Source organism: Dryas octopetala, chromosome 7 (genome assembly GCF_963921425.1).
Source record: "Dryas octopetala chromosome 7, drDryOcto1.1, whole genome shotgun sequence".
In the NCBI taxonomy this organism is placed as follows: domain Eukaryota; kingdom Viridiplantae; phylum Streptophyta; class Magnoliopsida; order Rosales; family Rosaceae; genus Dryas; species Dryas octopetala.
In genome coordinates this window covers 19930666-19955180 of record NC_141372.1, presented here as the reverse complement: position 1 = coordinate 19955180, position 24515 = coordinate 19930666, and the positions used below count along the sequence as shown (strand labels likewise).

At 37.5% G+C, this 24515-nt stretch overlaps 3 protein-coding genes across 3 annotated transcripts; 2 read left to right on the top strand and 1 right to left on the bottom strand.

Annotated features, from left to right (window-relative positions):
* Positions 1-2806: 2806 nt before the first annotated feature.
* Positions 2807-3583, bottom strand: LOC147280369 (zinc finger BED domain-containing protein RICESLEEPER 3-like). Its single transcript, XM_086252194.1, has one exon. The coding sequence runs from the start codon at positions 3581-3583 to the stop codon at positions 2807-2809; it is 777 nt and encodes a 258-aa protein (XP_086108320.1).
* Positions 3584-8789: 5206 nt separating this feature from the next.
* LOC147280368 (pentatricopeptide repeat-containing protein At3g62470, mitochondrial-like) lies at positions 8790-11141 on the top strand. Its single transcript, XM_086251100.1, has 2 exons — positions 8790-9153; positions 9298-11141. Exons 1-2 carry the CDS (start codon positions 8919-8921, stop codon positions 10872-10874), a joined length of 1812 nt encoding a protein of 603 aa, XP_086107226.1. The 5' UTR covers positions 8790-8918; the 3' UTR covers positions 10875-11141.
* A 3347-nt stretch (positions 11142-14488) lies between these two features.
* On the top strand, positions 14489-17577 carry LOC147280367 (histidine kinase CKI1-like). Its single transcript, XM_086252193.1, has 6 exons — positions 14489-14539; positions 14679-14744; positions 14889-15264; positions 15365-15939; positions 16025-17257; positions 17359-17577. Exons 1-6 carry the CDS (start codon positions 14489-14491, stop codon positions 17575-17577), a joined length of 2520 nt encoding a protein of 839 aa, XP_086108319.1.
* Positions 17578-24515: the final 6938 nt, after the last annotated feature.

Genomic DNA, 24515 nt, shown 5'->3' with positions numbered 1-24515 from the left:
AATTGTTCAACAGTCACAACTGTATAACAAACTGATTTGTGACATAATCCAAAATGTTTTACTCTATGTTAGTACCTAAACTAAAAAAAATTAGTGTCTTACTGCTTTATTAAAAAAGGTCCATTGACTTTAGGTACCAAATTATAATGTTTTTTCATTTCAACTACTAAAATATTTATGTTATTTCACTTTAGATACTAAATTTCAGTTTAGATACAAACTTTAAAAAATATGGTTATATCGAAGTGTGACTGTCTAACAGTCATAACTTTTTTATTGATTTGTTTTTTCAATATTTGTAAGACTTAAACTTTAATATTTAGTCTTTGGGTTATAGGATTTCATCTCCCAAATCTAAATCAAAAGTATGAAACTCTTAAAAATTTGGATTTTTTATAAATTTTAAATAGTCACAACTGTGACTAGGGATGGCAACGGGGCGGGTCGGGGCCGGGCGTGCCACCCCCATCCCCCGCCCCCGAAATTATTTGAATCCCCGAACCCGCCCCAAATCCCCGATTATGTAAACGGGGATTCCCCGTCCCCGACCCCACCGGGGAATGGCTTCCCCGAACCCGCCCCGAATCCCCGCCTCAATGTCCACTTTTTTTTCTCCCCTGAACATAATGCATATCAATAACCATTACATATTTACATAGCACTGCAGTATGATACAAACCTGCTAGCAGTAATTATTAATACAAACCTGATGAATATATTAATACAAACCTGCTAGTATCAATAGATTCAATTCAAACTCGCTTAACATAATACATATCAAACTTGCAGAGTTGCAGACCTGTTATTAATGTTTCAATGCATCAAACTCACAAATTAATGTTCTAATAGTCCATAAATGGATAAAACTAAATACATGATACATCCATCAATTGATAAGAAAACACATCTATGGCATCAAGCTTCAAACATGGTTTAGATATCTCCTTTATGGCATCAGTACATCACTCATATATGGTTGGAGTATGCTTGATTCTCCAAGATCATAAAATGTGTTGCAAACCTGCACCAAGAGAGATATGATTGTAAATTTGTAATCACTTGCTGGCTGCTGAACCAAGAGAAATGTAATAAAAGATTAAACATACTTGATACCTTAGAATCAGCAAGGCAAGAAACCATATAATGAGTGAGAATAGTCACACTTCATATAATGAGCTATTCTCCTGTTCAAGGCAAGAAACCTAAACAATCAAAACAAAATAAAGTGAGAATAGTCACACTTCATTAATTAAACCATCAAATGATTCAATCATGATTTGCTTACCTCCTCCATGTCAAAATCATCATTAGTTGAAACGCAAGTTTCAGATTCCATGACTTCTACCTCATTCGGGTTTGATTCTAATCATAAAACAAAACAAAAAAATATTATTAGAAAACCTTAAAACAAATTAATTAGCAAACCTTAAAACAATTTTCAGATTACCTTCTATCTCCTTCCATAGCCAATCTCGAGCACACATCAAGGCCTCTATAGTTTTTGAATGAAGACGACTACGATGAGGGCTCACAATTCTGCCACTTGTACTAAATGCTGATTCTGAAGCTACTGTAGTAACTGGAATAGCCAAAATATCTTTAGCCATCAATTGCAGTTTAGGATATTTGACCCCATTTGTCTTCCACCAAACCAATATATCAAAATCAGCATTCAATGGTATAAGAGACTCTTCTAGATACTGATCAAACTCTGACCTCACACTGTGAGTGCTCTTAGAAATAGCCAAAAACTCAAGAAACTCTTGATCAACTTCAGGTGAAACCTTTTGTGAAACAGTAGCACTAGCATTAGAATGTTGAGAAGATTGATGACTTTGACTGGGTTTTTGTTGATACTCTTTAAGCAAGTCATACACTAACTTTTTAACTTCCTCAATCTTAAGAAAAGATTCGCCTCCATAGATTTTTGGAAAATAGAACTCAACGGACATCATCTTATACCTTGGATCCAAGATACTTGCAATTGCCATCAAGCCATGCATAGTATTCCAATACTTCTCAAACTTTGGTAGCATATTTGATGCCATTTCTTTCACCTCAGTCACATCTGACAAAATCCATTGTTCAATTGCCAACCTAATCTTGCAAATATTTGGAAAATAAAGATTGGCAGTAGGGTACTTGGACCCTGAAAATAACTCAGACACATCATTAAAAAGCTTCAATTTTTCAGCTAACACCTTTGTCTTTGACCAATCTTCTTCACTAGGCACTTTTTTGTATAGAGAGTCACGCATTTTCAGCCGTGGAAAAACATCTTTATATTCCAATGCAGTGGAAAGCATGGAATATGTAGAGTTCCACCTAGTTTTGCAATCAAGCTCCAACTTTTTAGTGCTTGACAATCTTAATTGTCGAGCCGCCTCAATAAACCTTTCTTCTCTCTTTTGAGTTCCGGTCCAAAATGCAACACTAGACCGAATAACCTCAATGCTCTCTTTTATAACATCTAACCCATCCCTCACCACCAAGTTTAGAATGTGCGCACAACAACGCATGTGAAAAAAGCCTCCTTGCAACAAAAGTGAACTAGAAGACAACTTCCCCAAAACTATATCAATCATGGCATCATTGGTTGTGCAATTATCTACCGTTAAAGTGGATACCTTACGATCGAGATTCCATTCCAACAAGCAATCCACCAAAACATCCGCAAGTACCTCCGCAGTGTGTGGACTTGGTACATATACAAACCTACCAAAAAATCATTTAAATTAAAAGAAAAATTAGTGAATTGATTACATCATAACGTATTAAAATAATTGTAGCAAATAATTAAATAAATTTACCTCGCAAGACGACTTTGCAACCTCCAACAATTATCAATAAAGTGAGTAGTGACAGTCATAAATCCCCTTTTTTGATTGCTAGATGTCCACATATCCGTAGTAACGGAAATTCTACTTTCATTGGTATCCAAGAATTTCATTGTTTTATTTCTTTCAAACTCAAAAATCTTGAAGATGTCACTCTTAATAGTATTCCGAGAAGGAACCTTAAATAATGGTTGTAAAGTTTGGGAGTACCTTCTAAACCCAACATGATCAACCATGGACATCGGATACTCATGGATAATAATCATAACACCAAGTTCCTTCCTTGCACTGTCTTGGTCAAAGTTATACGTACCAAGTTTAAAGCTCCCATCGCCACTCCTTGTAAGATTCAAGATTGATTGTGATATGCTTCTTTGTCTCTTCATAGGACAACATTTGATGTGATCATGTAAATGTTTTGTTCCATTCTTGCTATTCCCTCCTAGCATCCTACTACAAAGATTGCAAACAGCTTTCATATTGCCGGCAACGATACGCTTGGTGAAATGATCCCATACTTGTGACGTACATCTCCTTTTACGTATATTTTCACCAGTTGAATCACTAGTTATGGTATTTGGTACAGATTTGTCCCCTCCCCCCTCAGTTGGTGTTGTATTTGATGATTGTGGGGTACTTGAGGGTCTTGGTGGCTGTGAACGCTGTGTGAGTTGTGGGCCTTGTGGCCCTTGTGGGGCTGTCTGATTTTCCTCATTTTCAGCACCATGGCCGGAGCCGCTGGTCATTTCTGTAGAGTCCATCTATAAAAAATAAAAAGCAAGAAATGATACACTTTTATATAAGTTGCTGCCTATACAAGTTAAAAGCAAGGACTCATATAATCATATTGAAATTTACCAGATTAACATCGGACATTTGGACTTAGGGCGATGTGGTTTCTCAAAATCTTTACTGGAAATTGAGTGCTGCCAAATACCCAAAAAGCATTACAAATACCAAATACACAACATTGCTAGTTAGTAGTTACACTGCAGTAAACCAGACATACCAAATACATACCAGACATACCAAATAGGCAAATAGCTAGTTACACTGCAGTAAACCAGACATACCAATTAACAACATTGCTACTTTGCTAGTTACAAATACCAAATACATACCAGACAGAGGGGAGTAAGCGAGACAGAGATGGTGGTGAGAGGGCGAGACAGAGATGGTGGCGAGAGGGCGAGACAGAGAGGCGACTGGCAAGACTCGAGAGTGCGAGACAGAGGGGCGAGATGGTGGCGAAAGGGCGGCGAGACAGGATATGGCGAAATCTCCAAGAGCGGCACGACTGCGCGAGAGAGACCGAGTGACTGAGAGATCGAGATTAGAGAATAGAGAGTCAGAGTCTCAGAGATGGTGGCGAGAGGGCGAGATAGAGAGGCGACTGGCGAGACACGAGAGTGCGAGACAGAGGGGTGAGATGGTGGCGAAAGGGCGGCGAGACAGGATATGGCGAAATCTCCAAGAGCGGCGCGGCTGCGCGAGAGAGAGACCGAGTGAGTCGAGTGACTGAGAATCTGAGATAGTTAGAGAATAGAGACTGAGAGATCGAGATTAGACTTTAGGGTTTGGTGTATTGGGGTTTCAGGTTTGGCTTTGGGGTTTGGAATTTGGGGTTTTAAAACATATATATAAATATATAATTTAACAAACATACATTAATATATGGTATATACCCTAAACATATATATTTGTTAATTTACTTAACATATATATGTTTTTTCATTTATATAAAGCTTAAGGTTTAGGTTATTAATTTTATTATCTAAATTGTGTATAAATATATAAATTGGAAGAATAAGTTTAGGGTTTAGGGTTTAGGTTATTAATTGTATTATCTAAATGTGTATATAAAAATATAAATTGGAATAATAAGTTTTGGGTTTAGGGTTATTAATTTTATTATCTAAATTGTGTATAAATATATAAATTGGAAGAATAAGTTTAGGGTTTAGGGTTTATGGGGTTTAAAGGCTTTTAGGGTATAAGGTTTAAGATATAGGGTTTAGGGTATAAGGTATAGGGTATAGGGTATGGGTTTAGGGTATAGGGTATAGGGTTTAGGGTATAGGATATAGGGTATAGGGTTATTAATTTTATTATCTAAATTGTGTATAAATATATAAATTGGAAGAATAAGTTTAGGGTATAGGGTTAGGGTATATATAGGGTTTAGGGTTTTATTATCTAAATTGTGTATAAATATATAAATTGGGTTTAGGGTTTAGGGTTTGGGGTTAGGGTATAGGGTATAGGGTTTAGGGTATAGGATATAGGGTATAGGGTTTAGGGTTAGGGTATAGGGTATAGGGTATAGGGTATAGGGTATAGGGTATAGGGTTTAGGGTTTAGGGTTTAGGGTTTAGGGTTTAGGGTTTTGGGTTAGGGTATAGGGTATAGGGTTTAGGGTATAGGGTATAGGGTATAGGGTTAGGGTATATATAGGGTTTAGGGTTTTATTATCTAAATTGTGTATAAATATATAAATTGGGTTTAGGGTTTAGGGTTTGGGGTTAGGGTATAGGGTATAGGGTATAGGGTTTAGGGTTTAGGGTTTAGGGTTTAGGGTTTTATTATCTAAATTGTGTATAAATATATAAATTGGGATAGTGTACTCATAAGAAGTTGATGGTCTGATGGTAAGAAGCTGAGGGAGGGAGTTTGAGGTGCCAAGTTCGATTCCCAGCATAGCACTTTCAACGTTTAAATTTTGGTTATATATATATTTAGTGTAAACGGGGCGGGTTCGGGGTCGGGGGACCTAAAACCATACCCGCCCCGCCCCCGACTCGGGGCCCCGCTTAAATCCCCGAACCCGAACCCGGCCCCATTTATTTCCCCCATTAGGGTTTTAATTGAATCCCCGCGGGGATTTTTGCCATCCCTAACTGTGACTGTTCGACAATTACAACTATAACTGTTCAACAGTCACAACTGTATAACAAACTGATTTGTGACCTAATCCAAAATGTTTTACTCTAGGTTAGTACCTAAACTAAAAAAAATTAGTGTGTTGCTGCTTTATTAAAAAACTATTGACATTTGGTATTTAATCCTAATTTTCTATATTAAAAAATATTGACATTTGGTATTTAATCATAATTTTCTATTATTTATTAGGGTGTTTTAATGTGATTATTTTATTAAATGAAAGATATTTAAGGCAATTTTAGTTTTGGTGAAACCTGTAACCAAGGAATAAAATTTCATTTTTAGGAGAGGGCGAGATTTTATCAATATCCCAAAATATTTTCGTCAAAATTTTAGAAATTTCGACAAAAATATTGGCTTTATGTATGGGTTTCAATCGACTTTGGCGTCAGGGGGCGGTAGTAGGGGACGGTGGCAGAGGGTGAGAGAGATAGAGATATAAGGTTGGGGAAAGAAAGAGATAAGGTTGAGCATAGAGAAAAAAATGAGCGGCTGGATCTTGGAAGAAAGAGATGAGCGGCTGGAAGAGAGAGATGAGGTTGGGGAAAGATAACTGTGTATAGGGAGAGAGAAATGAGAGTGAAGAAGAAGAAGAAGTCACTGGAGGAAAAATCAAAGAAAGGAAATAAAAGAAACGGAAGGAAAGGAAATAAAAGAAGAAAAAAAAAAGGAAAAGAAAAGAAAAAAGAAAAGAAAAGGAAAAAAAAAAAAGGAAAAAAAGAAAAGGGATTTGGGGGATTTGGGGGATTTGGGGCATTTGGGCAATTAGAAAAAAAAAAAAAATTTGGGATTTCGTTTAGTTATTTTTAAACTCTAAACCCTAATACATCTTACTGAATACTTATTTAATTCATGATTTAATATTGTTATATAAATAAATTTGAGGTGTCATTTATATAATTATTAATTAGTGACTTATTTTTTTAACAGTATTTACCTCCAGCGCACATTATATTCACTTTATATCATATAAAACCTACTATATAATTTGGTTTCTTTAATGTTTTTTAATAATATAGTAGATAATATATTAAATAAGCATTTAGTCAAGTTTCATTCAAAATTTTTATATTTTGATAGCAATTTCCGTCATTTTTGTCTAATTTTGTCGAAATCGAAATTTTTGCAAAAATTTTCTTCAAAATTTCCATCAAAAATTTTTTTGAAACCGAAATTTTACTCCTTGCTTGTACCACCAAACCATTATCATGGCTTTATAATAACTAGCTTCTTAGCACGTGCTCCGCACATGTCAATTAATATTTTTACTATGTTTTTGTCTTTTTGTATTTTGTTTTAAGTTTTATAACTTCTCACCACTTTTTATACATTTTAATGTGGTGAAGTGTCTTTTTTAATTTTCCAAATTTTATTTTAATGGATATATTTTACAACTATGTCCTCATTTATTATATTTTTTTATGAAACTGTTTGTTGAATGAAGAGTAATTTAAGCAATTTTATTTTTTGCGAAGCCTGTAGCACCAAATCATTCTTTTAGAGTGCTGCTATTTGCACACCCTGTTTTTTCTTTTTGCACACCCTTTTGTAAAAAAAAAATCAAAACTAAAAAAAAAAAGACACACTTACCCCTCACCCAACACACCCTAACTCAATTTTTTCTCTTCTGCACACCCCATCAATAGACAAAAAAAAAAACACACACACCTCCTTCATCTCCCTCACCCGACCACACCCACCGGCCACCCACGCAGCACCCACCTCCTCCCTCCCCTCCACCAAGCCCAGCCCCGTCGCACCCTCCCTCCAGCCCCGACCCAGCCCACCTCCTTCCCATCCATGCACCCAGCCCGACCTCCTCCCTCCCCTCCACCAAGCCCCAGCCCGACCACCTCATTCCCCTCCACCCAGCCCCAGCCCGACCACCTCATTCCCCTCCCCGCGCGCAGCACCACCACCGTGGGCCCACCACCCTGCTGCACCACCCTCCCCGCGCCCACCACCCTGCTGCACTACCCTCCCCGCGCGCAGCACCACCACCTTGCGCCCACCACCCTGCTGCACCACCCTCCCCGCGCGCAGCACCACCACCGTGCGCCCACCACCCTGCTGCACCACTCTCCCCGTGCCCACCACCATGCACCACCCCTCTCTCTCCTCCCTGCTGCACCACCCTCCCCGCGCCCAACCCAGCCCCGACCACCCCAGCCCTCCAGCCACCGCGCGCAGCGCTCTCTCTTTCTCTCTCTCTCTCTCTCTCTCTCTCTCCTTTCCTCTCTCCTCTCACCCAGCAGACAGCCAAACAAATTAAAAAAAAAAAAGTTGCAGCGGGTTCGGCGGACCAGTGCCGAACCCGGTGGTTTCGTTCGACAGGTACCCGCCGAATAGAATAGGATTGTTCGGTGGGTACTTACCGAACGAAACCATCGGGTTCGGCACTGGTCCGCCGAACCCACTCCAATTTTTTTTTTTTTTTAAGTTATCTTCTCTCCGGCGCGCGATGGTGAGCTAGCTGCGAGGAAGGTGGTGGCGCGCGGTGGTGGTTCTGCGAGGAATGTGGTGCTGCTGGTGCGAGGAAGGTGGTGATCGGCGGAGGGAAAAAAAACAGAGCAAGGGGGGAGGAGTCGGAGAGGAGAGGAGAGGAGGGGAGGGCTCGGGGGGAGGTGGTTGGGGTGGGGGGAAGAAGAAGAAGATAAAGGGTGGAGGGTGCGACGGTGAAGAAGAAAAAAAAAAATTTGCAGGTGAGGGAAATTTGCAGGTGAGGGGTGGGGTGTGTACGGGGGGGAGATGGGAATGGGGTGTGTGGGTGAGGGAAGGGCCAAATGGTCTTTTCCCTTGAGTTTTTTTTTTTTTTTTTCAAGAAAGGGTGTGCAAAGAGAGATTTAGGGTGTGCAAATAGCAGCACTCTTCTTTTAACTTTATGATAGTAAAGATAAATATCAAATTTGGGCTTTGTTGAGCCAGCCTGCGATATGAATCTGGCCCAATACTACGCAAAGTTAAATTTAAGCCAGCCCATTGTACCTACCGTCGGTTACAGCCACCAGAACCCTCTGTACTAGAGCTACCAGCCTAGTGCCACTTCACCCATCTTCCCCGAGAGCCATCTCTCTATCGACTATTAGAATCTACCACCACCAGAAGGTCTAGAATCCTCAAGCGGCCGTTCATGGCTGTCCAATGTCACTCTTTCTAAGAAGATCCACATCCACCCAACAGTCTCTGTTTCTCCGCCACTTATTTTACTCTCAACACCACCCAACAACACTCTCAGATGTCCACCTACACCGCCGCTTCACCGCCGAGCTACGCTCTCTCGATCCGGGACGAGAAAAACGACGCCGTGGAGAGCAAGTGTGGGTTCCTAGTGTTAGCTCTCTGCCCCTGCCTGGTTTGCTTCATTCTCCTCCTCATCGTAATCTCCATCATTCTCATTGTCAAATTCCATTTCTTTTGTCACACCCCACTTCATTCTTTGCTCTACAAGAAAAATTGCTAACACCCACTTCAAAAATCTCAAGTTTTGCAATTTCAATCTTGCCCAATGTTCACTTACTAGGAGATATGGTTGGCATGGGTCATTGTCATAGGGGGTTTTCTAGCGTCACCGTAGGTGGTTCTGATTCTGATGCTGAAACTGATATTGAGGAAGAGGATAGCGGTGAATGTGATGGTAATGAGGGTATTAGTGTTAGTTCTAGTGCGGACCCAGAAGAGGTTGATAAGGTATGCAAGGTGATTGAAGAATTGTTTGCGTTAGATCGCAATATGGAGGCGGTTCTTGATGAATGTGGTATTAATTTGTCGCATGATTTGGTCGTGGCCGTGTTGAAACGCTTCCATCACGCTAGAAAACCTGCTTTTCGGTTTTTCTGTTGGGCGGGGCAGAGGCCGGGGTTTGCCCATGATTCGAGGACTTATAATTCGATGATGAGTATTTTAGGGAAGACAAGACAGTTTGAGACCATGGTGTCGATCCTTGAAGAAATGGGGGCGAAAGAACTTTTGACAATGGAAACTTTTGCAATCGCCTTTAAAGCTTTTGCTGCTGCCAAAGAGAGGAAGAAAGCTGTTGGCATTATTGAGCTGATGAAGTACTACAAGTTCAAAGTTGGTGTCAATACCATTAATTGCTTGCTTGATACTCTTGGAAGGGCAAAGCTGGGAAAAGAAATGCAAGTGCTTTTTGACAAGTTGAAAGGGAGGTTTACACCAAATTTACAAACTTATTCAGTGCTGCTTAATGGGTGGTGCAGAGTGAAGAATTTAATGGAGGCAGGGAGGGTGTGGAATGAGATGATTGATAAGGGATTTAAGCCTGATATTGTTGCACATAATACTATGCTTGGAGGGTTGTTGGGGTGTCACAAGAGGTCTGATGCTATCAAGTTGTTTGAGGTCATGAATGCTAAGGGCCCATCACCCAATGTTAGAAGCTATAGTATTTTGATTCGGGATCTCTGCAAGCAAAAGAGGATGGAAGAAGCAGTTGACTTTTTTGATGAAATGCGTGAATCTGGGTGTCAGCCAGATGCTGCGGTTTACACATGCTTAATCACAGGGTTTGGAAATCAGAAGAAGATGGACATGGTTTATGGATTGTTGAAAGATATGAAGGAAAACGGTTGCACTCCTGATGGGCGGACCTACAATGCCTTGATCAAAATGATGACGAGGCAGCGAATGCCAGATGATGCAGTGAGGATATACAAGAAGATGATTCAAAATGGTATTGAGCCATCAATACACACTTATAACATGATAATGAAGTCTTATTTTCAGACGAGAAATTATGTAATGGGTCGTGCAGCATGGGATGAGATGATTCACAAGGGGTGTTGCCCTGATGATAACTCATATACTGTTTTCATTGGAGGTCTTATAAGTCAGGGAAGATCAGGAGAGGCCTGTAAATATCTAGAGGAAATGATAGAGAAAGGAATGAAAACTCCTCAACTTGACTTCAATAAGTTTGGAGCCGACTTCTCCAGAGCTGGGAAACCTGACATACTTGAGGAGTTGGCTCAAAAGATGAAGTTTGCTGGTAAGTTTGAAGTCTCCAATGTCCTTGCAAGGTGGGCAGAGATGACGAAGAAAAGGGTAAAGAGAAGAGATCCTTTCGAAGCTGCTGGCTAGTGAATCTGAGTTGGTTCACAAGGGACCATGATACAAGGTCTAAAGATGCAGAGGCATCATGGTTTCTGGCTGATGCCAGTTACCCCCCATACTTGGGTGGTGAACTTTTTAGCACGTATCAACTACTTGCTGGGCATTAAAAAGTTGTAGTTTCTGTTGTATATTATCATATATAGTTCGTGCATTTCTATATTATTTGGTGTTAATGCACTTGAAATTTATGTATGGCTTGATTCACTTATGCAATACAATTGGTAGTTTAATCTCCCCTCCCCCCCCGGTTCATTATTGCTCAAATTTGTTTCAATTCAATTTGATTTATTTGGTTATACAAAATGCACTGCTGAACTGGCGAATTTTTTGACCTGGATGTGTTATGCAATGCCTATTGTGGGGTTTGGACTTGGAGCCTTAAAATTGGTAGTCTCTTAACTTTTTTTTTTTTTTTTCCTTTTTAGCTATTAATCAATGATTTACATATCAATTCAGGATTTCTGTTAAATTAATAGATACTGATTAACATATATCTTGCTGTTAACAAACTATTGTGAAATTGTCGGTTATCACTGTCATGACATGCAGAATCCAGTTGATATCTGAAATCTGGATTGCACATAGCAGGTTTTTCTAGTTTCCCTATATTGGATAGAAGAAAAAAAAAAAAAAGTTTGAAAGCGATGACATGGTTTCAGTTGAATATTCAATACGAACTGTAAGTTTATTTTGTAAGCAGACCGGATTAATCACTCAAAAATACCAACTACAACTGTATTCTAAATTAGCCATAATTATATCTTCTATTACAAGTTATGGGACTGGGACGAGGCTGTCATATTGTTGTCTCAAAAAATGTCACGTCCCTTGTCGGATGGGCCAAGGGTGTCTGCAAATGTGGGACTTTGACTGGGAACAGAATGCTCTAATTGTTTGGGAGTTGAGAGGTGGTCGTGGATGGAGCTGCTGGCAAATTGTGTTTGAAAGACCTGAGGGTTTATCCACTGCCCCAAATTCTGGTTGAGATGCTAGCTTTTGACCCAAATAATGAGGATATATATCTTATATGTAAGTATAGATGAAGGCACATACGCTGTCATGTTTATATAATAAAGTTCATATCTGAAATTTGGATTCCACATGGCAGGTTTGCAGATTTTATTGAACAATAGAGGGAGTCGTTACCCTTCTTCCCTGATATTTGATAGAAGAAAAAAAAAAAAAAGAAAAGCTTGAAAGGAACAGCATGGTTTCCGTTGAAAATTCAGTAGGGACCGAAAATTAAGTTTCTTTTATAAATGAACCAGATTAATCATTTAAAAAGAGAACCGTATTCTAAATTGCCCTTTTTTCCCTTATTACTTGTATTACAAGTTATGGGACTGGGATTATGCCGTCATGAAGTTTGAGTACACTTTAAACTATGTGCTGGTGTCATAAAAGCTTTCCTATTTACTTTGGTCATCTCTACCTTGTTCTTCCTCCACCATATATAAAAGCTGCCTCCCAATGAGATGTTTACTCTTTTGTACTGTCCAGACCTGCCCTGCCTTCCAAACAGAGAATGTATCCTCGTACAGTCGTACTGGTTTTTCAGTGATCAACAAACTCCTTTTTATTCTTTATTCTGGCTAATACATATGTAGAGGATTAATTTGTTGTATCTTCGTACATAATCAATGTACTGTGCGCTCCTAACAATCAGTCCCAATTGTGAACGAATGGTTCTCGATCTCTATTCTCTACTCTCTAGTACTCGATCTCTATGTGCTGTATGTATCCAATACCACATTGGCAAATGATAATTAAGTCAAAAATACCAACTCTGTAATGGAAGGTTTTGCAAGTTAAATTAGGAAAGGAACCTTAAAAGGAAGTCTGAGAATGGTGCTCTTTTATATTTAATATGCACAATCTACTTCAAGATATTCAGGATACGAAAATCCTTGTCATAGTAGGAATTGTGCACACATATATGAAAGAATGGATTCTTGGCCAGACATAGAAAGATACGGACACATATTTTGCCCTAACAAGTAACACTCACAAATGTTTACGGATCAAGAAAATAACTTCAACCATGAATCCAACATTGTGATCTCCTTCACCCTTCTGCAGCCTATTCTTCTTTCAGGTCATCATCTCTCTCTCTCTCTCTCTCTCAGATTTCCTTTTATTTTCTCTTGCTGGAAAATCTCGATCTTTCGCTAGTTAGATCATATATATATTGAATGAATATACATACACACACACACACATATATGTATGATATTGTATATTGTTTATTGATTATGTGAATAAACATCTATGAATTTATGATACTATGTTCAACTGTAATTTGATGGATTGATGGATTGTGGATCAATAAATATTTACATATACATATGATGTTGTTAGAGTAATTTGTATCTTCATCGAACAATTTGCAGAACACTAAAAGAATTTTCTTCATAGCCATATAGGGCTGTAGTATTATCATGATCCAATGAATGCAAGATAATGCATCATGATCTACGAGATATATTCATATATAGTAAAGATTTCAAATTTGCTCTAGTGGAAGCAGAATAAGGATGAAAGAAAAACTAACAAAAGAAGATAAAATTGAACATATATATATATGCAATAACGCCAATCTTAAAATAAATATGTATACATTTTCATTAATATGAATTCTCTTTTTTTTTTTTTTTTGTCTTTCTGACATAGATGAATAGGCAAAGTTAGACATGATCGAGATATATATAGCTTGCTCAATATCTCATTGAGATCAAAGATCCAACGAAGAGTATGATAATTTCTTGTACTCATCAATGATCAAACCCTAACAAGTCCGCACCAGTCAAAATTTTTTTAAAGGTTCTTCCATAAAAGGTACATATATATCTTTTTTTTTTTTTTTTTTTTTTTTTTTGCGTATTAATGCATGGAACCAGTTAATTAATCTATAGTTTTTCTCTCCTTCTCTGCATTCTGGTTTACTAAAGTGGTTCGAAGGTTTTCATTTGTCAAGTTAATTTCAAGAGTACAGTTTTTATTCTCTCTTCAAATTTTGAATCATTGAATTGAATGTAATATCTTTCTATATATCCTTTTAAAATATTTTTATTGTTACAATATTGGAATGATATGTCCTTTTATATTTCATGGTCAAGATTAGAGAGGCAGTTAATTTGAATGTTTCTTTTCATCAAATTGAATGCTTCATACAGCTAGCGATGCTTTTAATTATATCGAATGTCTACATATATAGAATTGGCGCCGCACCAAAATTATATTGTATTTTATATACTTCTCATATCTATTTGGCACACCGCTAATATGAGAAATATGTTATATTGTTAAATTATTGAATATTAAATAATAAGTAGAATTATATTTGAATGAGTGGTATATTTTATTTGATAATCTGACAAACGAAGAAATGATTCAAGATCTGTTAATTAAATAACCAATCTTCTTAAGTTAATAAATATATGGGTGAGAGATTTGCTCCTATTTTTCGTCTCTTTCTATTTTCTCTTCATTTGGTGAAGTATGTCAAAATCTAGTTTTTGATATTTCTTTTACAATTTTCATGACAGTTTGGAGCATCTAGTTATTTGGTCAATTAAGACCCGATGAAGATCCACTCATTGACTGTGTTGCAGCATGTTTTCTTCGTCTTGTTGGTAATTCGATCTTCTATATATATATATATATATATATATTCTCCTTCTAAATGTTTAATTTTTATATTATCACTCTAAGAACAATTAATGTCTACTTACATATATTCGAACTATATATATTAATAAATTTATTATGCAGGTAACTGGTGTGCTGGTACTTTCGAGTTTACTGATCGCTTTGATCAAACGTATTGAGCATAACGTGGTACGTATGTTGTGAACTTGTGATATATTCCTCAATAATATTTAATGTAAACATATACATTTTAGATAGGTTCAATTATTGATTAATTAATTTATATTTACTTTGAGTATATATAGTTAATGAAATACTTTTTGAGTAATTCAGGTTTATGTACTGGCTTTCCCGCAAAGTGGATCAATCGGCCTTGTTCACAAGGACAGCAGAGCAGCACTCATACTCCTTATTGTGATGATTGCTATGATGGTTGTGTTCATTTTTTGTTATATTTTCGTGATGCTTAGTGATGGGAGACGAGAGATGCATTTGTGTGCCACACTCATAAAACAAATGGAGGCCACTCAACAAGCCGAGAGAAAGAGTATGAACAAAAGTCTTGCATTTGCTGGTGCAAGCCATGATGTTCGTGCTGCTCTAGCTGGCATTACTGGTTTGATCGAGATATCGTACGATCAAGTTGCCCGGGGATCGGAACTAGAGACCAATCTACGACAAATGGATGCTTGTACAAAAGACCTCTTAGGTAAAGTTAATGATGAATTAATCTTAATCTTTCTATTTTGATACCAGTTAGTTTGAGCTAGCAAATCAATTAATTCTAACTAGTACTAATTAATTGTTAGGTATATTGAACTCGATTCTTGATACAAGCAAAATTGAAGCCGGTAAGATGCAACTTGAAGAAGAGGAATTTGATGTGGCCCAACTTCTTGAAGATGTAGTTGATTTGTATCATCCTTTGGGTTTGAAGAAAGGCATAGATGTGGTGTTGGATCCTTATGATGGCTCTATTGTCAAGTTTTCAAGAGTGAAAGGTGACAGGGGAAGGCTTAAGCAGATATTATGCAACTTAATAAGCAATGCTGTCAAATTTACTGCAGAGGGACATGTAACAGTTCGTGCTTGGGTTGAAAAACCCAGTTTCAAGAATTCAATAACTGCTTCTGATCGAAACGGTGTCTTGAGACATTTGCTGTGCTTCTTTTACAAGAACAATAAAGCACAAGATGACATGGAAACAATGAATGTGGTTCAGCATGATCCAAATTCTTTGGAATTTGTAATTGAGGTGGATGATACAGGGAAGGGAATCCCAAAGGAGAAACAAAAATCAGTGTTTGAAAACTATGTCCAAGTCAAAGAAACAGCTCTTGGAGAAGGAGGTACTGGCTTAGGACTTGGTATCGTTCAGTCTCTGGTAAGTTGTGATTAATCAACATTAATTAATTAATTTCATGACTTGGGAACATGCCTTGATATCAAGTGTTTGTGTGTTGCACTAGGTACGTTTGATGCATGGAGAAATAGGAATTGTGGACAAGGAGATTGGGGAAAAAGGGACATGCTTCAGGTTTAATGTTCTGCTAACTGTTTGTGACAGTGTCTCTAAGGATATCCCAAAAGAAGAGGACATTGAATTAATGGGAGGTGACTCAACTTCTTATGGCAGAAATCAACGTTTGGGAATTGTCGCCGCCATTCACACTCCTAGTCCAGGGCTGAGCATTCACACACCAAGCCCCAGGTTGAACATTCGCACCCCGAGTCCTAAGGCAGAAGGATCCCATGTTGTACTGCTCATTAAAAATGAAGGGCGCCGGAGAGTTGCACAAAAGTTCATGGAGAGCCTTGGGATAAAAGTATTGGTGGTAGAACAATGGGAACAACTTCGTCATACTCTCAAGAGAATTACAAGACACAAAAGGTATCATTCTCATCATAGTTCTTCAGGAATATCTGATTTGGGTTTGCAGGATTGCTTGAGCAAATCCACATCATGCAGCTCCAGCACTAGAGTAAAGGAGGTGCCTTTAATGAGTGCCATGGATGGAGCAGAGAGCAATATACTCTCTCTCTTTAACAAGAAGACCGGTAATTTACGTGGTGCATCAGGGTGCATATTAATAGTGATTGATACAACAGCTGGACCATTTCCAGAATTATGCAAGATTGTAAATGAATTCAAAAGAGGCCTTCAAAATGCTTGGTGCAAGGTTGTTTGGTTAGACTTGTTGCATAGCATTAACCTCAACGGCCTTGATAGGGATATGTTTGATCCTGACGATGTTATCAAACACAAGCCACTTCATGGTACTCGTCTATATGAAGTGGTAGGGCTTCTTCCAGAGTATGGGGGTGCACTACCAAAGAGAGCAGGGGGCACATTTCAGGTTGGATCAAAACTAGTCTCCAGAGCTCCTAGTTCATCAAGATACCAGTTTCACACGGACGACGAATGTGAAATATTACAAGACCATGGTGGTTCGGGTACTGTGACACCTCGCGAGAAAATCTTGTCACAAACTTTAAATAATCCAAGCAGACCTTTGAGTGGGAAGAAATTCTTGGTTGCTGAGGACAGTGCAATAAACCGCAGGGTGGCTAAGGAAATTTTGTCCCGGCAAGGTGCAACTGTGGAGGTTTGTGAAAATGGAAGAGAAGCTCTGGATCTAGTTCGCAAGGGTCTAATCCATCAAAGGAAACATGAATACGATTATATACTAATGGACTGTGAGGTAATTGAATACTATGTATCATTTTCATCTCAATCTAATATAAATGTTTGTTATTCAGCTTATATTATACAAAGTGTGACTTTGGTTTGGTGTTGAAACAGATGCCAGAAATGGATGGATTTGAAGCAACAAGGCAAATAAGGAAAGAGGAGAAATCTTATAATGTTCGCATTCCCATCATTGCATTAACTGCTCATGCACCAGGTGAAGAAAGTAAGAGGATGAAGGAGGCTGGCATGGACGACCATTTAAGCAAACCGTTTAATAACTTAAGCATAGATAAAATAATCAATAAATACATAGATAGTAAAAGTAAATGAAAATATATCTGCGCAGGCAAGCTTAATTAAGCATATATTTCTTGTTTTTAATTACTTTTCCCCTTAATATATAATAGCATCTTCTTATTCTTCACTCGTTTTGAACATTAAATATATTGTTGAAGCATAAATTCGATCACCACCTTGTTGATTCACCTATACATCCTGCAAAAAAGACATGAGAAAACCCTTGGAGGTAAGAGGGCACTGGTGTGTGGTGCCGGCCAAAGGCCCTCCAACGATCAAGTCAGTAAGATAGTTAAATAAAACCCATGTTAATAAGTTTGGAGCCATAGATGGCGTTACTTGATCTTGAGCATATGAGGAAGTATTTATAGAGGTTTGGAGGAAACTCCATGGCCTTAGGACTGTAAGCTTAGTAAACTTGTAGTCACCGGGAAGTATACTCATTGTGGGAGTAAACTCCTATACTTGAATACTTATTTGGGAAGGTTTCAAGCCACTTTGAGTTTCAAAGGAGTTAGAATCCTAGTAGAACGTAGATTTCTTAGGTCCCTGAGGTTGCAAGTTGCATGAGAATGCATCCACAAGCTTACATTTGAATACATTCGTGGATTTTGGGTGCAAACTCGGATGCATCCGCGGGTCCGGATGGATCCGAGGTTTCGGATGCATCCGCGAGTTCGGATGATTCCATGGGTTCGGACGCATCCGTGGGTTCGAATACATCCAGCCCCTCTAAGCAATTGTGTGCGCGATTACCAATTTAACATCTTTCCTATAGGACTCTTGATACTTTGCAAATAGATCATAAATATTGGTACAAATATTAATGAAAATAAATATTGGTGCAAATGATTGAGTACAAAAAAAATATTCAAATTGGTATAAAAATATTTGAATGTAATTAACAAAAAAAACTCACCACATCAATTTGGCTTTGCCCGCTAGTGTGTGCTCGTTCCACTACCAAGATACATTTATGATACTTCGAGGTGGTGAGACCTATCTTCTTGAAGTGAGCTATGGCCGCCCCAATTGGTCGCCTATTAGCCCTGGCTCGAGGACAATTTCGAATAAATTTATCATACACATTGCGCCAAAAATTCATGTTTCTTTGATTGGCTCCGATTTCACAATCTTCAGAGTGTTGCATCCAAGTTACAACTAGAGCCTCCTCTTCCTCTGCAGACCAATTCTTTCCCTTTGGATTTACCATGATTGAAAAAAAATAAAATTTCTACAACAATTTAGTATGCAAACGATATATGAGTGAGTGAAAATATGGGGTGAGAATGACAAATTTATAGAGGAATTAAATGTTAAACTAGCCGTTACAAATTTTCGTGATTTTTTCATATTTTGATGAATTTTTTATTTGAAAAGAACAGGAAAATAATGTGAGTTGTTGGATGAGCAACGACTCAATTTTTGGAGCGCCTAGATGATGCCACGTGGTGACGCATAATAGCTAGTTTAATTAAAATCAAAATTCAAACATTTGTAACGGTCAACAGATCTGGACCGTTGATTAGCAACAATTCATTGATCTAGACTGTATGTGGCTTTCAAGCACGCCCCCTTGCGTTGTTTTCCGTGCTGGCACATGGGCCAGGGCTGTCGGCCACCTTCTTGTTTTGTGTTGCTTTTCTCTCACGCGGGCCCCACACACCTTTCACACTCACAAGCTTTTACACTCAACTTGCCCAACAGGTTGCACTCATTTTTTGGGGCTCATATTGGATCACACCCATTTTTCCGGCCCACTAATTGAGTTCCAATACCCATGCCTTGCTCCCACACTCACTCTCACACTCACTATTGTGGATGGCCTAATGAGTTAATGTGACTGGTTCTGTATTAAATTGTATTACTTTTGGTGGTCTAGCTAATTTTTGCCTAAATTGTTTTGGAATTAAGTTTTCTTTCATTATACACTTTGTACTACCAGTATCTATCATTGCTATAGTTTGTATTTTTTTTGTCTTTTGAAAAATCTATCTTACAATTAATTGTTTATAATGAACTAAACCAAGTATTTATGTATCTACATTTGTTATATTTTCTGCTTTATTTACCTTTAAAAAATTACTTTTAATTGGTTGGCAATAACGTTCCTTACTATATACTTTACTAGTGTTTTTATTACTTCTATAATGTGTTGTTACTTTTTTATTACATTTTACAATTAGTTGGCCATCCAAGGCTAGCTATTATATGTATATATAATAGCAAGCCTTGGAAATTTTCTGAATCTTCAAAATTTTCAAAAATAATCTAAATCTAAAGGTTCTTCTTCTTCTTCTTCAGAGTCTGAACTACATATGTTAATGCTATAAATACTTTCATTGTCACTAAAATTATCTAAACTATATACTAATTCTAGATCTTCATCATGCTCTAAATTAAATTGCTCTAATAGTTGTATTTTATCTCTACTTGTCTTTCCCTTTTTTGGGCAATTTGGTCTTATGTGTCATATTTCTCCATATAAATAACATTTACATTTACTTTTATCTTGTGGTGCTTTGTATTTCCTAATCCATGGTTTACTATTTCTTTTCTTATAATGCTTTGGTAAATATTTCCTTTTTCTAAATGTTTGTGATTTTGTATATCAAATCTATTATTTTTATATTTATTATACTTCCTATAATTTTTCTTCCTATATTTCTTTGCATAAGATTTGTAGGCTTTTTTCCCTCTATGGCAACCATATTGCTTTGGTAAGTCTATGTTTTTACGGTATGCATATAATTGTTTCCTTTTTTTTTTTGCTTTTATCTGACTACATTCTTGCTCAAGTATATCATAAACATGCTGAACTCTTGATCTTATTAAACACTCTATTCTTTTAGGGTGTTTTTGTCATTCTATCCATATTCTTTCGCCTATGGGTCCTTTAATTATTGTAATATAAGTATATAGCAAATTTAAATAATTTATTTTACCTGTTCAACTTTAATATTTTAAGAAATCTGATGTATATTCACTCATGTATTGTAGATCACAAATTTGTAATTGTTATAAATTCCTAATTGCTCGAATTTGTTCTTGTTCACTTTTAGCATCTAATTTATTTTGTCTAAAAATTATGTTTTTATCAAAGATATAAAATCTGTTACATTAAAAACTTGAAGTGCTTTATTATATTCTTTTGAACTAAACCTCTTCTAATTTTGAATAAAATAAAAAACATTTAATGTATGCTCAAAGTAGTCTAACATTTCTTTTGGTGTACTAAAATCTAATATTATTGCTACATGTACTCATCATTTTTCCCATCATTTTCCCATAGTTCTATTGTTTTTTTCCCATTGCTGGGGATCTATTCTATCTACATTTAATATGTTACCTGCTAAATTTATTTATCTAAATCCTGATACGTGAGGTATTCTATTTTTTCTTGACCTCATTTGGTCATATTCTCTATTTTTCATATTTTCATTTTGTGCTTCTCTATATGTTTCTTGTGTGGTTAAGATTCCCATATGTTTTGTTCTAGAAGAGGTTTCTACATTTAATGTTCCAAATCCTTGGGTTCCAAAAGTTACATTATAATTTTCTGTTTGTTCTGCTGGGTTACATTCTAATGTATGTTCTGTTTTGTCTGTAATAATTCAATAGATCCTATAATATGTCAAGAATTATTGCTACAAGCTCCTCATCATTTTTCCTATGTAATCCTAAATCATATGTTTTATATTTTTCTAAATATTATTCTTCTAAATTATCTATATCATCTATTAGTTTATCCATTATAAAATCTAAATTTGCTTCAACTAAATTTTGGTCCATATTATTTAAGGTAGACTTGGCAAACGATTCGTGTTTTGCGGATTTGGGTCAAACCCGACACGACCCGTTAAGCAACGGGTGACATAACTCTAACACGAACACGACCCGAATTAAAACGGGTTAACACGACACGACCCGTTTTACCTGTTAAAAAATTTAAAAATAAATAAATAAATGGCTTTTGGAATCTGGGTTGCAAAAGGGACGAATCTGGTTGAGGGAATGAGAGAGAATGAGATCAGGGAGATAGGGGAGATAGAAAGGACTTGCTGTTGGCCACCGGACTAGTTGAGGGAGGGAGAGAGAACACTTGCTGCCGGCCACCGGACTGGTTGAGAGAGGGAAAGAGAAGGAGATCAGAGAGAGAAGGAGGGAGATTGGGGAGAGAGAAGGAGATCGGGGAAAGATAGAAGACTCGCCGCCGACCTTCCCATTCACCGGACTGGTTGAGGGAGGGAGAAAGAATGAGATCAGGGAGAGAGAGGGAGGGAGAGAGAGAGAGAGAGAGAGAGAGAGAGAGAGAGAGAAGAGTGAGGTGAGGGGATGCGTGGGTTACTGGATTGACTGGTAAGTGGTAAGTGGTTTTCTTTTTTTGGTCATGTACTGGTAAGGTTGAAGACAAGGGAAAGTGAAAAAATAAACATAGAAGAGAGAACAATGTCAAGTTTGCCCTTTTCTTAACGGGTGACCCGCGAATTCATCCGACACGACCCGTTATCTTAACGGGTCACTAACAGGTGACACTGATATCAACCCGGCCCGATAAGCTCTAACCCAAACCCGTAAATTTGCGTGTCGTGTCAACGGATCGTGTGTGTTTTTGCCAGGTCTAATTTAAGGCCATGTTAATATGTATTTGCTCTTTAATTTCACTTTCAATGTCATTATTATCTATTTGCTTAGGCTATCCACACTAGTGAGAGTGAGAGTGAGAGTGAGAGTGAGAGTGTAAAATTGATCTCAAAAACTAATTAGTGGGTCGGAGTTGTGAGTGTCACGCCCTAATCCGGGATTAAAAGTTAATCTCGGATTATGTTGTGAATCACACTCTAATTATAGAATTAACTTCTATAACCAGAATGTGATAATGAAAAATAAAATAAAGAGAGATAAACTTCATACTATTATTATACTACAAACTGGATTCAAGCTTAATTTAGAACGTAAATCATACTTCTGTACAATACAATATTCACAGTCTCAAAATCTAAATTAGCTCGATCCGATTTGGTTCACGCTTAATCACCTTAATTACTGCCGGTCAGTTTCACACTAACTTCCGCTACAGTACCTGCAAAGTCTGTGAAGAGCTGAGCTCTAACCAACGGCTCAGTAGGGATATTTAACTTTAACGTGCAAAATTAATTCTACTGAAACTTAGTGAAAACATACAACATGGAGCATATAATATATAATATAATAATTTTATTAATGCATGAATGTTATGCTGCACTTTCTCGATTTAAGCCTCATAATATGGATAAAGAAGTAATCAATACAATAAAACAAACAGGTCTACACGTCTCATACCAAGCATTTTACCACTGTGGTCTCGAATGTCCTATTATACGAATTAACACTCGATGCATATTCAAATATAAATTGCAATGCACATCTTCACTTGAACCGCTGCTAAAGTGCAAGATATCTTAACTTCGATCGCAACCGAAGGTCCCAATGCGCCTTGGGGTTTAGATAATTTTATCAGTCGCAACTGAAGGGGCTTCTCTCCTAGTGCACACTACGAAATTTAAATAACATAATTTAAATCCTCAATCCCTTCTCACCACCGTAACTTCAACTCTCAATGAATCATGATTCACATTCAAATAAATGCACGAATAATGATTTATAATAACTCATTCCTATCATGCTCAAGTAATTCAAATAATTCATATAAGTCACGTATTAGCACACATATCGCATTTTTCAACAAAGATTCAATAAAATCTAATTTTGCAATCAAAGATTCCCCAGATCCTCCTACCTCAAACGTGTGTTTAACTCGCCGCTAGAGGTTGTCCAGTACCTTCCGGTCGTCCTCCGAGCCTAAACCCGTACAAAAAAATAACAAAAACCCACAATTAAATAAAGAACAAAAGTCGCTCACTCTCTAATTTTAGTGTGTGTAGTGCAAACACTAAGTTCGAGGCCTCAGATCGCAAAAAGGAGGCCACCATCGAACTCGGAATCAAAAATACAGTGGGGAGGAACCTTTCTCCGGAGACCAAAGTTGCCGGAAACCGCCGCACGCGCCGGTGTTGCGAGTGGTGGTTCGACGGCACTGTTCATCATCTTCTCCAATTTTCTGAAATTTTTAGTTTTTCCCTTATTTTTTCTCAAATTTGGCTCATTGTTTACCCTATCAAAGCACCTCTAAATTGAGCAAAATTATACTCATTTTAAAGCTCTACAACTCCTCTTTACAACCATATAAAGAATACGCAAAACGAATCTCTAAAACTTAAGATATAAGGCCTCAAAGTAGGCCACCCGGAAACTACGAAAATTTCCAGAAAATTTCAGATTTTCCAATTTCAAACCAACTTCAATCCCCTTCAATTCCATCACCCTAAATAAGTTTCTTAAGCTTCTACAAACACGTTTAAAGCCTCCAAATCAAACACCCAACTTCAAATCCACATAGAATTCAAAACCCCATTCAAGAACATAAATCTTAGTTAGCGTGTATATAGGTTTTCCTTATTTAGTTAGAAGTTAATGTCATAGCTGTATAGTTGACTTACCCTATTTGGTCTTTGTACTCTTGTATAAATATACCTTTGTATATAAAATTAAATCATTCAGCCATATTCTAATATGGTATTAGAGCCCTAGAGTTTTTTCCTTTAAGATTTTTTTTTTTCTGTTGCTACGTACAGTAACGCCGCTGCTATAGTACTTTGCTGCTACAGTAACTCCGACGCTATAGTACTTCGCCGCTGCTACAGTACTCCGACACTACAGTACCATTAAAAAAAAAATCTCGCTAGGCTAAAGATTTCCGCTGCCTACTCTCTTTGTTGAAAAAAATTCCTAATTTCTACAGCTGCTGCCTTTTCCAGAGAGAAGCGACCCCAGCCTCTCTTTGTGCTGCCATTGTGTCTACTTTTTTTCGAAAACCCTAGCCACAATCGTCTTCTACAAAACCCTAGCTGCAATCTTTTGTTGAAACACAC

Excerpts from the sequence above, each read along its gene's own strand:
- LOC147280369 (XM_086252194.1), bottom strand. The coding sequence starts at position 3,583 with ATGACCAGCGGCTCCGGCCATGGTGCTGAAAATGAGGAAAATCAGACA.
- LOC147280367 (XM_086252193.1), top strand. The coding sequence starts at position 14,489 with ATGAAGATCCACTCATTGACTGTGTTGCAGCATGTTTTCTTCGTCTTG. Across the intron at positions 14,745-14,888 it reads AACGTATTGAGCATAACGTG|GTTTATGTACTGGCTTTCCC; the intron begins GTACGTATGTTG and ends TGAGTAATTCAG. Across the intron at positions 15,265-15,364 it reads TTGTACAAAAGACCTCTTAG|GTATATTGAACTCGATTCTT; the intron begins GTAAAGTTAATG and ends ATTAATTGTTAG.
- LOC147280368 (XM_086251100.1), top strand. The coding sequence starts at position 8,919 with ATGTCACTCTTTCTAAGAAGATCCACATCCACCCAACAGTCTCTGTTT. Across the intron at positions 9,154-9,297 it reads GCTTCATTCTCCTCCTCATC|GAGATATGGTTGGCATGGGT; the intron begins GTAATCTCCATC and ends TTCACTTACTAG.